The sequence below is a fragment of the Penicillium soppii genome (genome assembly GCF_028829465.1).
Source record: "Penicillium soppii strain IBT 18220 chromosome Unknown utg000004l, whole genome shotgun sequence".
NCBI lineage: Eukaryota > Fungi > Ascomycota > Eurotiomycetes > Eurotiales > Aspergillaceae > Penicillium > Penicillium soppii.
The window spans coordinates 2,971,493-2,987,192 of NW_026643234.1; the positions used below are offsets into that span (position 1 = coordinate 2,971,493).

The window sequence follows — 15,700 nt, forward strand, 5'->3', positions numbered from 1 at the left end:
GCAAGATCGGAGACAGAAATTGGAGGGGCAGATTACTTCCGGTGAGCTAGTGACGGGACGGGGGGGAGTGCCGATGAGAGAAGTATAAGCCCACGTGAATAGAGCGGTGGTGTAGAATTGTTGATAGTCTAAATGCTTGATTTATTTTCCCTCAATTGATTTTATATGGTTGACTTGTTCTGTTCAGAGCACTGCTTGTCTAAATAAAAAAAAATGTCATAATGTCATGCCCGCTATCGGAGCCGGAAATCCAAAAAGATTATCTGCCTTAATACCTTAATGCCTTGTCGCCTGAATGCCCTATCTATCAGGCCTAAAACAAACCCCAGCTGACTCATCTTATGCCTGACGGCTCAGGTGTCCAGCCCTGAGCCCTCGCGTAATTTGCACGAACCCACACAGGGCAAATTCAATCTTCAACACTCTCTAACCTTCCCGACCAACCCACTCCAACCCTCGAGCTCAACGCCCTCTCCTTCCTCAAGATGGACTCCAGCAAGCAGCCCCCCGTTAAGCTCGTCAAGGTGACCCGTGTCCTCGGCCGCACCGGTATGTGCTATCCCAACTATGTGAAGCCCAAAAATCCACAATTCGATATCCGCGGGGATTGCGCCCCAGATCGACCCGGCCGAAAATGAAACCACACACTTGGAGGAACAGCGATGGCTAATTTATGGTTTTTTATTATATAGGATCCCGTGGTGGTGTCACCCAGGTCCGTGTCGAGTTCATGGATGACACTTCCCGTTCCATCATCCGTAACGTCAAGGGCCCAGGTATGCGATGACTCGAATCCATTCAATGCAATCCAATCCGTCATTTGGGACGATCGCAAGAGGAGGAAAGGAAATGGGGATCTTCAATTTATCTCGAATTGAAGAACGGCCCATGTCGAAATTATAAGAAATTTCGAGGATCGATCCAAAGACGAGACGCAAACCCCATCTCCGAACCACTCACTAACAATGCTTTCCCTCTTTTCCAGTCCGCGTTGACGACATCCTCTGCTTGCTCGAGTCCGAGCGCGAGGCCCGCCGTCTCCGTTAAAATACAAAACGAAATTTCGCTCGCGTCGTCTATTTTGTCTCTCTTATTCTCTCGCATATCCCTCACGACGGGTTGTTCATGATTACTCTTCGGCCAAAATCGAGTCCCCCGCAATTCCATATTTCTTCAACCTCCCCAACTTCCTCAGCCCTAAGCCGCCGCGCTGCCCAACCACCATCTTCTATCGACTCTCAGGGCCTCTGCTTACGATGTTTCGACTGGAGGGTGAATGTTTGGGTGGATTGACTTTTTGGTAATTTTTGATGCCGAAATGTCCCGGAAATTATGGAGAACCGATCGCGAGAGAGGGGATCAGAGAGCGCAAAAAAGATAATAGAAAGCCTTTTTTTTACATTGCTACGAGAAACGAAATCAGGTTCTTGCGCGAGGGCTGGTTTGGGCTTTGCTGTTTTACTACATACACGCATGGGCTCAATACGACAAACGAGGTTGTGATGTTGTTTCCTTCTTTTTCCTCGTATTGGATCTCTCTCTGGTACTTAGAAACAAAACGCCGATTCGAACCTGGGCCTGGTTGACAAAAGAACAATGGAATCCAAAAACATTTGAAAACTTCCGGTTCAGCCTTGTCGGGGGTCTCGAGGGCGTTTGTAGAGCTTCTAGAATATTGTAGTTTGTATGGCTTGAGGGGTACCTTACCCGTCTGGAATTGATCAGTGTGTCTCTGAACATTAGACGGATATGTGATCTATGTAATCATATGAACTCTGAAGGTTGATTCAAGATTTATCAACGATAACCCAGGAACGCTCAATGCAAATGTTACTGTACAGTGCGGCAATGCCCTGCATAATTGCAAATCAGAACTACAGCTGCTCGGCACTAGCCACAAGCCTATCAAACAGCCCATCACTAGCCAACTCCGCAGGCCCAAGGACACGACCAACAGCACCAACAAGCCCAGTCAACCGTTTCCGGCGAATAGACTCCTCCAGCTCAGTACTCTTCTGACGAGCAACGTCAATGACAGCCGAGGGCAGATTTGCCAGCCGCGCAACATTCAACCCATAACTGCGATGTGCAACACCTTCGGCTACCTCGTAGAGGAAAGTAATCTCCTCCTCTCCGTCCTTAACCTCGCTCCCCGTCTCGGTGAACCGCATATGAACATTACGGAGAGCTTGGTCTGGGAAGGACTGTACCATCCGCGAGAGATGCTGATAGTGGGTGATAAACAAGGTGAGGGACCCTATCGATCGAACCATATAGTCGAGAACGGCCTGCGCGATAGCGACGCCGTCGTGCGTCGACGTACCACGGCCCAGCTCGTCGAGGATAACCAGGGACCGCGGTGTTGCTTGCTTGAGGATATCTGCTGTTTCGGAGAGCTCGACCATGAACGTTGATTCGCCGGCGAGCATGTTGTCGAATGCACCCATGCGGGTGAACACCGCGTCTAACAGACCCAGTCGCGCTGATGCTGCGGGGACGTAGGATCCAATCTGGCCCATGATTGCGATCAGTGCTACCTGTCGCACGTAGCTGGATTTGCCGCCCATGTTTGGGCCTGTGACGAGGAGGGCGCGCGTCCCGCCGTGTTGGAGGTTCGTGTCGTTGGGTACGTATGCGTCTGTGAGGAGTTGCTCTACCATTGGATGGCGGCCTTGTTCGATGTGAAGGCCTGCTTCCTCTGTGTACACGGGCTTGACGTAGCCAGGTTGTTGGGCTATTTCTGCGAGAGACAAGAGACAGTCAAGTGTTGCGAGGGACTGGACGCAATCCCGGAGGGTTTGGTACTGGGCCGCGATTTCGGCCAATAGAGCTGCAAATGCTTGGTCGCAAGCTGCTGCTAGTGCTTCTTTGTGTTGGTCACGCTCGCGAACGAGCCGGATGACTTCTGGTGTGTGGAAACGTGATACCCTTTTTGTGCCACTGACTTTGATCCACGATGCCGGTACGCGTTTCAATGCCGGTGAGTTGTTCTCGATTTCGATCAGATATTCAATGCCTGAAACTGTGGAGTACTCGATTTTGCCTCTCCCAATGGTCGAAGCCGCCTCATTGCGATGTTCTAAAAGGCTGTGCTCGATGCTTCCGATTTGGAGCTTATTTTCGCCGATCTCTTCTGTTTCTTCTGCTTCACGGAAGAAGGTGTACTTATCGTTAGTACGGGCGGCATGCATGTTGATCTTGTCTAAAAACTGAACAATGTCCTTTCGAATCGTTGGCAAAGATGCAATAGCCTCGCTCACTAGCGATGATTCAAAGCCAGTATGAGCGGGCGACTTGATATCTGCAAATTCCATTGCAATCATCTGCATGGCTTGAAGCACAGTGAGAAGTTCAGGCCGCGTGCACTGTATCCCAAATCAGTCAAAATACAGCATTGAACACACAATATGACCTCTTACCTTTCCGTAGTAAATGCGAATCAAGTTCTTCTCCAAGTCGCTCTTGACTTTACTTAGAAGACGTTGAACTCTTTCTACAGGACCCGCCCGAGCAGGATCACAAAGCTCTTCGACGGCATTTGTCCGTTCCTCAAGGCGCGCCTTGTCAAGCAAAGGCCGCCCAACCCATTGCCGCAGCATACGCTGTCCGAAACGGGTTTTGGTTCGATCCAAAGTCCAGAACAAGCTGCCCTTTGCCGAATGATCAGTCTGGTTTTGGTAAATCTCCAGGCTGACCAGCGTGTTCCCGTTTAAAAGCATATGTGAGCGAGCAGAGAAAGGCTGGAAGTATTTCGTGAGGTCAAACACATGTTCCAGCCCATACTCGGTCATATGCTCGATCATAGCAGAGAGGCAGATAGTCACTTGCTCCGGGAGACCAAGAACATTTTGAAGGAGCTTTGCGGCTTGGGCATCCTCTTCGGTGCTCGTTGCTTTCATCTTTCCTGCGTAGAATCCCGATACATGGCTGTGTGCCTCGGCAGCAGAAGTCTTCTGTTTCTGAGCACGTTCGAGACGCACGGCATCCCCGAATACATTCATTTTGCTGCCAGACAGATGCTGGACGAGCTTTTCGCTTGCTCGAGACATCTCTCCGACAATCAAGATTTCACAGGGAGCGATGTGTAATAATCGTGTCTCGATCTCGCTCCGCATGAATCCATCCTCAAAATCATCGTAGATAACATCACCAGTAGCCGGCTGCACAGCTACTATCCCGACGTGGACTCTCTCATCATTTCCGTGACCCTTACCACTGGACTCCGTCATGCAGAGCATGTACCCCGTGGCAGGTGAGGCGCCTCCGGCCGCCGGAGCAGGACCCTCAAGGCCCTCGGCGTCATCGATATAGGTTCCTTTGGTGTATAAGTTGGTCAACTTGCGCACAAACGGCGCATTGCGGTTGTCGCCAGCAGCCTTGAGTGCCGCCGTCTCAATCTGGCGCACCACGCCGACCTTGTGACCGGCAGTAACGAGTCGCTTCACATGTACATGCAATCGATGCACCGGGATGCTAGCTGAAGCAAAACGTCCAATGTGTGCTTCTGAGGGATCTGCAAAAGATTATTAGTATGGGAATACCCAATATACAGGTCTGCAGGTGCACTTACGTTCGTCGAATCTGAATTTGCCCGGGATGCACACAATGCCTAGTTCCTTCGCTGCAATGCGTGCGTCTTCTCCAAAGAACCGGAACTTGTATCCGACCTCAATCACCAGCACTGTATTCATATTCTGGCGTTTGATCTCAATGACCTGTTTCTCCATGGGCGTGAGTTTGCTTGTGGCCTTCTTGGCGCCCTTGCCTTTAGTTGGGGGAGGTGGAGGTTCATCATCTTCCTCTGCCTCTGCATCCTCAGCCTCGACGTTTGCGACATCGTTCACTACAGTTCTTCCAATCCCGACTTGACAGTCCGTTCCGCCGAGCTTCTGAACGAACTGCTTGTGTAGGTTCTCCTTCTCTTTCCTTCGCTTTTCTTGCTCCGGATCTTTATTCTCTGTGGGGGCTGGAGCAACGGTAGCGGAGCTTTGGAATTTATAGATGTCGGTGCGTTGGCTGCTCGACTGGGACGGGTGTTCGAAAGGCATACTTGCCGCAACTCGAATTGGCTCTTCTGCGTCTGTGTCGGTCGTCTTCGCCCGCTTTGGGGCCGGTGGCATAATATCCTCATCATCCTCGTCAACCCCAGCTGGGGCCGTATTTTCCTGCTGGGCCTCGTTCGTCTTCTCGATTGGTGAAGCTTGTCGCTTCTTGGGTGTTTTGGCCGGGGTGGCTTCGGAGTCCTTCAGCGCGGTTGAGGCGGGTTTTTGGGTGAAGAAGCTTGATATTGTCGCTTGCTTTCGCTTCATAGATGACGAGGGGGCAGATGATTGCGAGGAATGAGGCGCCATTTTGAGAAGGGAATTGCTCCCGCCGCAAGTGTGGTAGCGGCAATAGGGTGGGACGTCTGATTCTGAGGCTATGGAGGTGATAGAATTTGATTAAGCTCAATACAAATCATGTCCCATTTCAGCTTTGCTTTTTGAGAATGGAAAATGCTTTACTGTGAAGTTTCTCAATTTGCTCGAATCTCGACGCGTACAGAACGCGCTGAGGCGTTAATGGATTCTGACTCAGCAATTTGTTTCACCCGTGGTGAGAGGTCACAATCGCCTAGTTCCCTCCATCCTTGAATTATTTTGGTATTGACCTGAAAAAAGGCAGTCTAGGCATTAATTAAACTCCAATCTGTAAGTATTGATACCGACAATGCACCTCGCTTTGTTGGTCTTCATGCACTAAATTGCAAGTGACTCGTGCCATCTATATAATTTCTACCTCGTATATCCGTCAACAATCCCCAATGAGAGACACGAGGACCTTCAATCCGTCCCCGGATAAACAATTCCTCATTTAGCAAGTGAACAGAAGAAAAAGACCATCATTTCTATCAAAGCAAATAAAAAGACCTGTAGGCTACGGAAAAGACATAGAAGAAGACGAGCTTTTGGCCTGCGATGCAGTTTATGGATGAGAGACAACCTCTGAAGACATTTCGGCGGGAGAATTGGAACCAAAAGTGCTAACTGGTCGATAGAGGGGCTGTCGATGCTTTGCTCTGTATCAAGAAGCAATGTAAGAGGATTACTAAAGTGAGCTCAAAATACGATTCGAAAAGTGGACATCGTCAAGTGGGACTTTCAATAAGCAGAGTCTTAAGAGGGAGATCAAAATACTGGCTAGTGTGGCCCTTGAAACAAGTTGATATCAAAATAGAGCTCTATCTGTGACTATACTGCCTGCATATAGCAAATAGGTAGGGGCAAATGGAAAACCTTGGTAGTGCGAGGTGTTCATATTATGAATACTGGCTAATCATGATAGTGTACAGCATATCAAACAGCCCAACTGGGATGAGAACTACAAATCAACAACATGTGAATGACCACCCTTGATACAAAAGGGTAATGAGCCTTGGTCTGGATAGAAACTCTGTCGTCGTTTCGAGGAGAAATCATGGTAAAGCTACCATTTTCACAGCTTGCATGGTCTCAGTCTTCAGTTTCGAGTCGCTTGGTATCGGCAGTCAATTCGGAAAAGGTGTATGGTATCACGTCATTCGGGTCCGGAGAGACATCAGGATTCAAACAGGAAGTAATTATGAAAAAGGTAGCGGGCGAGAAGGTCTGGTTGAAACGGGGTCAATAATGGGGTTGATTAGTCGGCGCAAGTAACCTGATAAAGCCCGGGAAATTCCAAATTCTCCTCCGAAATTGTCTCCTCAGATGCAGGAGCTTTCAGGATTGACGACCATCCATCGTGGTTTGCTTCATTATCCTCCTGCTTGAACGGGTTGTCATAGGCCGGGGGCTTGGGAGCAAACAAAGGGTTGGATCGGTATCCAGACTTGAGATTGCCATTAAAAGGACCGCTGAGTCCAAGCAAAGACGGCTCATCAAAGTACAGAGTGCCGAGTTCATCAGGGCCAGTGCGCTTGGCGAATGGAGAGTACCAGCCGTGTGGACCAAGGCCAAAGCCAATTCTGCCCTGAGCATTCAAAATAGGCTCGATGTTCTCCTTGTTAGCTGATGTATGCGTAGCCTTCGAGGCACGAATTCCAGAAGCATTTGACTTGTTGTCTAAGAGTAGGCGGGTGGGAGTCAACGTGCCAAATTGTCCCTTCGATTCCATGTCCTGGCCCAGGTAAGTGTGTTTGCCTCCCTCGCCATCAGCAAACACGTTGAAGCCACCCCTCGCTCGCTCCCCAAATGTGTTGACAGACATCTCGAATTCCCCATCATAGCTAGCGTGAGTTGGGATGGGATCTGCCACACGGCGAGAACGACGGGGTGATTTGTAGTCTTCCTTAATTGAAACCTCGCTAGTAATTTTGCGTCGATTGAATACAGCAGATCTCTGTCGCTTTCTGTCCGCAGCGCGAGGCACGTTAGGATCAGCACGAGCCAGCGGAACCCGGGGGCGAGCTTGGCGCCGGCGAGGAACCGGGGTTTCTCCCTTTAATGGGGTGTCCTCCTCGACATTGCCAGTGATCACACGTTCTTTGAGAAATTTGCCCGAGGGAGAGAAGATCAGCTCGCTAGGCTCAATGATCATAGATGTGATTTCCATCTGCTTTAGCACAGTGCCATCCTTTTTCTGATTGCGCCGGCGACGCATAGCCTCAGTGGCTGCATCAAAACAATCCATGCCGGGCCAAAGAACGCCTTTGAGTCTTGCAATTTCCTCTGCCCGAGATCCAGTTATGCCCGATGACCGAGTGCGATCAGCAGAGTCGATGGAGGGGTTTGGGGTCTCCTGACCCATAGCCCAGTCCATATCGTCGGCCTTCCTCTTGCGTCGGGGCTGTACTGGCGTCACAGGGTACACCGAAAGCTTGTTGTTTCCCAATTCAGATCCGTTGGGCGGGAAAGTCTCAGTCGAGTGTTGGTCCATAGATGTTCGCACCGACCGGAGGATTGGCCCTGTGCGAGTTCTCTCATTGCTGTTCACAGCAGTCCAGCGGATTGGTGTAGCAGGAGAGTCTGCATCTTTCTTCTGTTGGCTATTGTATGTACCAGCCAAGCGTGGATCGATACAATCAGAAACCGGAAGGGCGGCAGGAGTGCTGAAGCCAACTGGCTCCAAGGTGGATTCTTGTTTGATTCTGGGTTGGCTTTTGGAAACATTTGGAGTCTTCTCCTCTGACTTTCTCTTCTTGCGTTGTTCCTTGGAATGCAGGCGAAGGGACAGCAGTGGACCGAGGTTATGAGCTTCGTACCAGTCATCGTATCGTTTCAACAGCTCGGCTGCTTTGGGGTTTGCGGTGCTGCGGACCTTCAGGCCGAATTGACTGGCCAGATGAGCTTTGGAGGCCACATGGGTCAGTAGGTGAGACAGGTCACAGAATTGAGGTCGCTTAGTGCAGATGATGCACTGGAGGTCGGGTTCGTCCATGGTCCAAGAAGAAATGCACAAACGGAACGAGGTACAAAAGGTAGGGGCAAAAGGACCCAATTATCGAAGGAAGAATGGCCTTGGGTGAAGGCGAAGGAACGATGATGAGATGAAGGGAATAGAAAGGCGGGGAGTTGGTTTGTTGACATCAACAGAACTGGTGGTTCTTGCCTATAGTTATCGTTCTTTATCGTTCTCACTACAAGGAAAGCGCTATCCATGCGGTCCCGAAATCGCCGAATAGTCACGGGATTATTGGAACTTCAATTCAGGAATAATACTTGCATTCATTCATTCATCATTCATTCAAGTATTCAGAGGTTGATATGTGCCACGATGTCTTAACAGCTCTTCGGCCATTGTGGGAGGATATGAAGCGGAATAAGTCAAAGTGGACATCATTCTCCTCCCGCATTGTACCCCGTGGTCCATGGGAAGAGAACGCTCACGGGTTATTAGATTGCGGGAGTGTTCTCCAGAAGAATTGGGTATTACAGCTCAGTATCAACTGATAAATCATCCTGCAAGGCATTTGGTTGTAATTGACTTGGGCATACAACTAGAAAGGTTAGCAGGTTATATAAAGGATCACTGAAAGACTACTCACTAAACAGGATCGATCTCTTCCAGACCATCAAACTTTAATAAACTCAACCCTGCAAGGCTGAAATGAGTGTGATAGACATCAACCATATTGCCGGGGCGGTCTGCAAAGCCACCAGAATCAGGATCCTAGCAGAAGTATTAACAAGGGCCCTACCAATATAAGATAACGATATCAACTAACCTGGCATTGTAGGACAAAAGCTGCAAGCTTCTTCCCATCGATCCAATGGAGGCGATCAATCATAGCAAGACTAGATCCCACCCACCAGGTATAACACGCATCAGCGAGCTTTTCTGGTCGGCCATTAAAGCCACCACTTTCTATCTGACGTTCACTGAGCCAAGCTCCAAGGCGATCCTTGTTCACGAGATCCATGCGACCAGCAATGGCTAATGCACCAATACAGGTAAACACCTGGCCAGCATGGGACTCAGCACCAGGGCGGATACCATAAGCACCATCTAGATTTTCACAGCTTTGGACGTGAGTGACGGCCTTGGGTACATCAACCAAGTCCATCAAACGCAACAACGACAGCGCATTGAGGGCACCATATAAGAATCGGGTATCAGTTTCACCCCACTGGTCTCCCATGAAAGAACCATCTGCGTTCTGAAGGCTTGCAATGACTGTGATAGTTTAGTAGGACAATTAATCTTGAAAGTGAGGAAACGGCGTACAAGACCCAACTTTCTCCTTGCCACCTCGGCCTTGCTTCTCAAGTTCATCGACAGCATCGATAGTGACCAAGATTTGAACCGCCGAGACGGTGTAAAGCATGTGAGCATCATGGCCGGGAGCAGCACCGAAGCCACCATTATCACTTTGGCAGGAGAGAACGAAGTTGATGGTCTCGTCTCGCGGCAGTGTATCTGGGTGACCCAGGATATGCAGGGCTGTTAAACCCCAGTAAACACCATTCAATCGAAGGTGTTCGGTCAGCCAATATTCTAGTTCATCTTTCCTCTATATTCGTCAACCATCAGACGATGTTCAGCCGATTTGTCAAGAAGCACGCACTGTGTCCAGGTTCTTAATGTAAGTCACATGCTTCGAAGTATGAAGTTCGGTGTCTGCGGGGCCTCCAGCTCTACCAGGGCCAGATACTAGTGCCATTTTTAAATGATGGAGGTGGCACAAGAAGGAGAGTGGTGATTGGTTGTGTTAGTAGATCAAAGATCTGAGAAACTGAAACTATTAGTAGCAAGGGCGGTGAGATTCATTCAGCTCATGATTAGTGTTCACGATGTGTCCAAGCACAAATTGTGGCTTATGCGCTAGCCCTGGAGTTATGTTAGGATGAGAGAGAATCCGGTTTAGTGTGTCATGGTTTTTGTGATTTGACCGCTCACGTGAGTGATCAACTGCCCTAAAGCCGGACTCGGCAATATAAATTATTATTTATAGGCTATAGGTTGACCATTTAGCGTTTACCACTCGGTAGAAATCCTGCTGATTGGGTGAACAAAAATATCAACATCCGTGCACAAAGCACTGTCATCCCCGAGGCGCTAGTTTGACATCCCCAGCCATGTTTCAGAATGGATGGAACCTCGTGTGCATGCAGGAAGGCTTGCGGTGTGGAAAACGCTATGAACTACAATATCAATTAGTGGAAATTGTTATCACTTTGCATGATTGTTTATGTTGTACTGCATAGGGTGATCATATTTCAATTTACCACATTGTGTAGATTCAACGGTTTTTTTCATCTATCCATTATTCACCTTTACCCGAGGACCACAGTGGGGGTTTCTTTTCAACCCACGCGCAAATCCACGCAAATCGTCTAACCTTGGGGGCTAGTGTGCCCCGGAGGATTTTCAGCGTTGTAGCTCCGAGTCTTCCCATGTCATACAAAATATTATAAGACAAACAACAATAATTGCACACCGTAGCACAATTCCAAGGTTGATGAATGGTCTCTGAAACAAAAAAAACCCCACCATAAGAGGGATCCATGGTCAAGTCGGTGATATTGGATCATTCTGATTCTTTACCGGGTCGAATATGGGTTGACCCGAAACCCAGGCTAATTTAATTTAGGAAAAAAAAGTGGATTCACGACAAATTCTGTGTATTTAACTAGTTGCAGCTTACCCCTGATCCTTCGAAGGTATCTAATCGGGTAAATAGTAAACATCTTGCTTGAATGTATAAAACCAGTAGACATGGTAAAGCCTATTGGATCTACAGAGATATTTACATACATCTACAACTTGCTCTATACTCCAATAACCTTTATAAATGCTGTCATCATAAAATTATTATAAACAATCGTGCTCCTTACCATGGGTTGTTATCAGGAAGCCAGGCACTCAAGTTCCGATCCACCAATAGAATCCTAGACCGACTGCAACGTAAGGCAAGCACATCATCCCGCCCGTGGCTCCAGCTGCCAGACCCAATGGCTCTGACCTACAAAAGTGGAGGGGCCTCTGATCATTTACACAGCCTTGATCTTCCAACGTTTATCATGTCCTTTGTACGTGGTATCTAGGTATGCATGATGGACAACTGAAATTGATTCTCGTCAATTTGCAAATTACACGTTGAAATAGGCCTAATTGATTGATATGTGCACTTGCAATGTCTATAATAGATTTATATTTTTTTTTAACAAATTTCACATCACAACTACAACGCACATACAACGCAATAAGCATGATGTTTACCCACCGTCAGATCCACGTCACGGTGTCCCTTGGTTCTCAATGACATTTCATCCCTTCAGGGGAATCAGATATGCTAAAGGGAAATTAACTGTTGATGATCCTCACCATTGTTTTTCTGTCCCCCTCATCTTTATCCTACAATCTTGGGTACATTATGTATAGATCTTATAATGTTTCATGTTCTCCCACGGATAATGCTTTGATATTATATTAAAAGAAACTAGCCTTAAAAATATAATGGAAAAAAAAGAAGCCTATTATTTTTCTCTCTCTCTCAAAAAAAAGGCTAGTGTGGCTTGAATCACTATTTGGTATGCTCTTCTCTTCTACCCTAGACTAGTGTGTACCGCTAAGTCTATTAGGAGTTCACTCAACTTTTTTTTCCCTTTCTCTGTGTACACGCCTTGGAAATTCTTCTTCAACGCCTGCTATTTATGTTATTTAGTAATTTCTCTACATATTTTGTTTGACCTTGATCCACACAACTCCTGTCTGCCCTTCCGCCCTGCCGATCCCCGAAGCGCCCAAAAGAGGGGGTGAACTTGAACAACCTCTTGGTCTCACGAGCGGTGGAAACATTGAAACCATAATATGAGGATTAATGGTGAGTGATCAGCTGAACGAGGCAGATAACCTGTCCATTGTCTATGCGATCTTGTTCCTGGCCTTGTCCTGTCAAAGAAAGTGGCTTCTTTCAACTCGGAATTTGCCTGCATATGTCACCACATGCGGTCTCACCTGTCTTTTTTTGGCTCTTCTTTCACATGTTTTTGATTTTGCTGACTAGTATATCTGGCGCTCCAGATCCCGTTTCCATACCTTGATTCAATACCCTGAACGTAAGCGCATTCGAGGCGTCATTCTCACCCCCGAGCGAATCGCTACACGGACCTCGAGCCGCGCCCATTGATCCTGGTACAAACACCTCAGCCGCATAGGTGACTTGCATTCGGCGCTGAAGTGCAACCGCCAGCCCAAGGATCATTTCATCTGAATCTACGGGTCTAGAACCCCCCACAACCTTGATCCTGAGCCTTCGCATACAGTTCTGGTTCCTCAATCGTCCAACATGCCAAATCGAGCGTCGACTGTGCCCAATCTCGACCTGAGCTCATTCAGGATGGAGTCGAAGAAGGATAAGATCTCATCGCCTCTGACACCGAATGACCAGAGTTCGGACGGTCCGAGTCCCCAGACGCCTCGCTCGCCCAAGTCAGCCTCCAGCTCTCCGCTCTTCAAAGGCGCAACCATTCGTCCTGTCACGCAAGACTCAAACAAGGCTACCAGCCCAACCTTCTCACTCTCTCCGCACACAGCCCCCGCCGGGCCTCCAACGCCCGGTATCACGGCCATTCCTCAACATTTTCCTTCTCCCAAAGACTCAAAACACACGCGGGATAAATCATTCTTCGGTACCCTCAAAGCACCTAGAACGTTACATAAATCACAGCGCTCCGACAGCTCGGAGAATTCGACTGAGCCTCCCAAAAGCAGAGGCAGCTCCAGAGAGCGCAGGATACCAATGACTACTAAGACATATGAGTCAACACCCGATCTTTTGGGGGCGCTTGCTCAATCAAATGAGACTGAAAGGACGAGTGAGCATTTATCCCAGCGCTCGCTTCTATTTTATCTAACAATTAATCTACAGATGGACACTCAGTCAACAAGAGCTCGCATCAACATCAACCAGGTACGAAGAAAGTCGGTACAGATCTAGACTCTGCCGCGCCTAAGAAAACTATGCGATTCGCGAACCTTCTCACTCGATCTCGCTCCATCCGAGTCGACGAATCATCCGGGAATAGAGCACCGGGCCGACGACCATCCACCGGTCTAGCCAAGCTGGACGAGTTCAATCAAGGCGCCACAACAAATCCACCTCGCTCAACGAACTTGCGACCCGAGCGCAACGTGAGTCGAGGAGCAGGCTTGCAGCCACCTGAGCGCCAAGCAGACGCCATTTCTTTGCGTAGAGAGCGCAGCCACGGCAACATGGTTGCATCTGGCTCACTGAGTCAAGTTTCCGGCGCCTCTGCCGCTATCTTCAGCAACCTCAAGTCATCTTCAAGCGGAGCTGCAGACCGAATTGGCAAGGCTGGAAAGGGCTTCTTTGGCAAAATTACTCGCAGCGGCAGCACCAATGAGCGAGAATTAATCACCGATGACTCTTACACATGCTCGGTGATTAACCTTCCCCTTATCGAACAAGCGCGCAAGACTCGCATTGCGAAGAAGTTGGAAAATTGCCGTGACAAAACCGAATTTTGGATGCCTGCCTTGCCATACCGCTCTATTGATTATTTGAACTTCAAGGGCTGCGAGGAAGAAGGTCTCTATCGAGTACCCGGTAGTGGTAGAGAAGTTAAGCATTGGCAACGACGCTTCGACACAGAACTCGACATCGATCTTTTCGAAGTCCCGGATCTATATGACATCAACACAATTGGGTCTCTCTTCAAAGCATGGCTACGAGAACTACCAGACGAGCTCTTCCCCAAGGCAACGCAAGCGATGATTGCCCAGAAGTGCGCAGGCGCCACGACAGCGCCACAGCTTCTGAAGGACGAACTCTCAAAACTACCTCCCTATCACTACTACCTCCTCTTCGCCATCACCTGCCATCTCAACCTTCTCCACTCCTACGTCGATCAGAACAAAATGGACTACCGCAATCTGTGCATCTGCTTCCAGCCCTGCATGAAAATCGACGCCTTCTGCTTCCAGTTCCTGGTCTGTGACTGGAAGAACTGCTGGCAGGGATGTTGGACAGAGAAGGAGTACCTCGAGATCGAAAAGAAGATGGACGAGCGTGACCAGAAATTGTCGGAGGAACAGAGACAGGAACAGGAACAGCACCAGGAAGCTACCAAGGAGAACCAGCAATCTTCTGCCAGTCATGAGCGCGCTATCTCGTCTTCCAGCAGCAGCGCCGATGAAGAAACTCCCCGCCCGGCGCCCTCGCGCATCCGAAAAGCTCCACCGAAGAATATCGAGACGGCGCATGCTCGCAGTGTCTCCCAGCTCCCTGAATTGGGTCCTCCCCTATCCCCTATCAAAATCTGAAATCGATCCTGAGTCTCCCCTTGGATACCAGGATCTCTGCTTGTGATTGGTTTTCAATTCGGCTGGTCCGTGTTTGGTCGTATCTGCAGGTACAGATAAAATCAGACGACTTGGTTTGCGGTTGCATTTCCTCCCTTTTACCGTTTTTATTTGATACCTTTACTGGCTGGGTATCTTTCATCGCCCTTTCCATCATTTGATCGCATCAGAGTGCATATTTGGTGTCTCAGCTCAGGTCTCCGATCATCCTTCTTCCATCTGTGCATACTTCTTTCTCTTGGTATCTACGACATTGTCGAATGGCGGCCGGCCGTTCCTACATATGTCATTGTGCTCTCTCGATCCCCTTACGCCCTCTCTACCTATATCCATCTCTCTCTCTCCGATTTATAGTCGCTTTTTCTTTTATTCTCTTTGGAAGCGCAGCACATCCTGTTTCATGCTTTACTTGATATTGCGACATCTACAGATTCCCCTCTGCGGTTGACATTGATTTTCATGCTTGTCTTATTTTTTGTCTCTTGTCCATTCGGTTCGCAATGGCGGCTGCTATTTATTCTTTTTAGCTTGACTGGCGTTTTCCTCGTGAGGATTTGTACAATATAAATGGGAAGGCATTTTTTTTTCGGCTCGATTATCTGGAATACTTTGTTACAATGGTTTACGCATAACCTCAGCAGATCAGAGTACAGGAGCCGTTCGAGTAGTGATAGATGCAATAAAAATGCTTTTGGTGAATCACGGTATGTCATGTACAAATTGAAAGTCCTTTACGATTCGAGTCTTGCACTCAAACCCAGGATACAAAAGATATCAAAAGACCTTGAAAGATGCTAAAGAGCCACTTTTCGTCCACAATACATGAAAAAGTCCATTCGACTCCCAACCCCAACGCCAGAAAAAGTAAAGCCAAAGGCCGAGTAAGAAGCAGTAGAAAGAGACAAATCAATCCATCGCC

At 48.5% G+C, this 15,700-nt stretch overlaps 5 protein-coding genes across 5 annotated transcripts; 2 read left to right on the plus strand and 3 right to left on the minus strand.

Moving 5' to 3' along the window:
• Nucleotides 1-485: 485 nt before the first annotated feature.
• Nucleotides 486-1,047, plus strand: N7529_004516 (40S ribosomal protein eS28; the record flags this gene model as incomplete). The annotated part of the gene is made up of 3 exons (XM_057240043.1): nt 486-549; nt 693-776; nt 986-1,047. 3 exons carry the CDS (start codon nt 486-488, stop codon nt 1,045-1,047), a joined length of 210 nt encoding a protein of 69 aa, XP_057099338.1.
• Nucleotides 1,048-1,874: 827 nt separating this feature from the next.
• msh3 (mismatch repair protein MSH3) lies at nt 1,875-5,351 on the minus strand (the record flags this gene model as incomplete). The annotated part of the gene is made up of 3 exons (XM_057240044.1): nt 1,875-3,365; nt 3,420-4,513; nt 4,571-5,351. 3 exons carry the CDS (start codon nt 5,349-5,351, stop codon nt 1,875-1,877), a joined length of 3,366 nt encoding a protein of 1,121 aa, XP_057099339.1.
• Nucleotides 5,352-6,657: 1,306 nt separating this feature from the next.
• On the minus strand, nt 6,658-8,394 carry N7529_004518 (uncharacterized protein; the record flags this gene model as incomplete). Its single annotated transcript, XM_057240045.1, has 1 exon — nt 6,658-8,394. The coding sequence occupies one exon, from the start codon at nt 8,392-8,394 to the stop codon at nt 6,658-6,660; it is 1,737 nt and encodes a 578-aa protein (XP_057099340.1).
• A 516-nt stretch (nt 8,395-8,910) lies between these two features.
• N7529_004519 (Rab geranylgeranyltransferase subunit beta BET2) lies at nt 8,911-10,117 on the minus strand (the record flags this gene model as incomplete). Its single annotated transcript, XM_057240046.1, has 5 exons — nt 8,911-8,953; nt 9,002-9,126; nt 9,182-9,630; nt 9,682-9,967; nt 10,022-10,117. 5 exons carry the CDS (start codon nt 10,115-10,117, stop codon nt 8,911-8,913), a joined length of 999 nt encoding a protein of 332 aa, XP_057099341.1.
• A 2,628-nt stretch (nt 10,118-12,745) lies between these two features.
• On the plus strand, nt 12,746-14,742 carry N7529_004520 (uncharacterized protein; the record flags this gene model as incomplete). Its single annotated transcript, XM_057240047.1, has 2 exons — nt 12,746-13,274; nt 13,328-14,742. 2 exons carry the CDS (start codon nt 12,746-12,748, stop codon nt 14,740-14,742), a joined length of 1,944 nt encoding a protein of 647 aa, XP_057099342.1.
• Nucleotides 14,743-15,700: the final 958 nt, after the last annotated feature.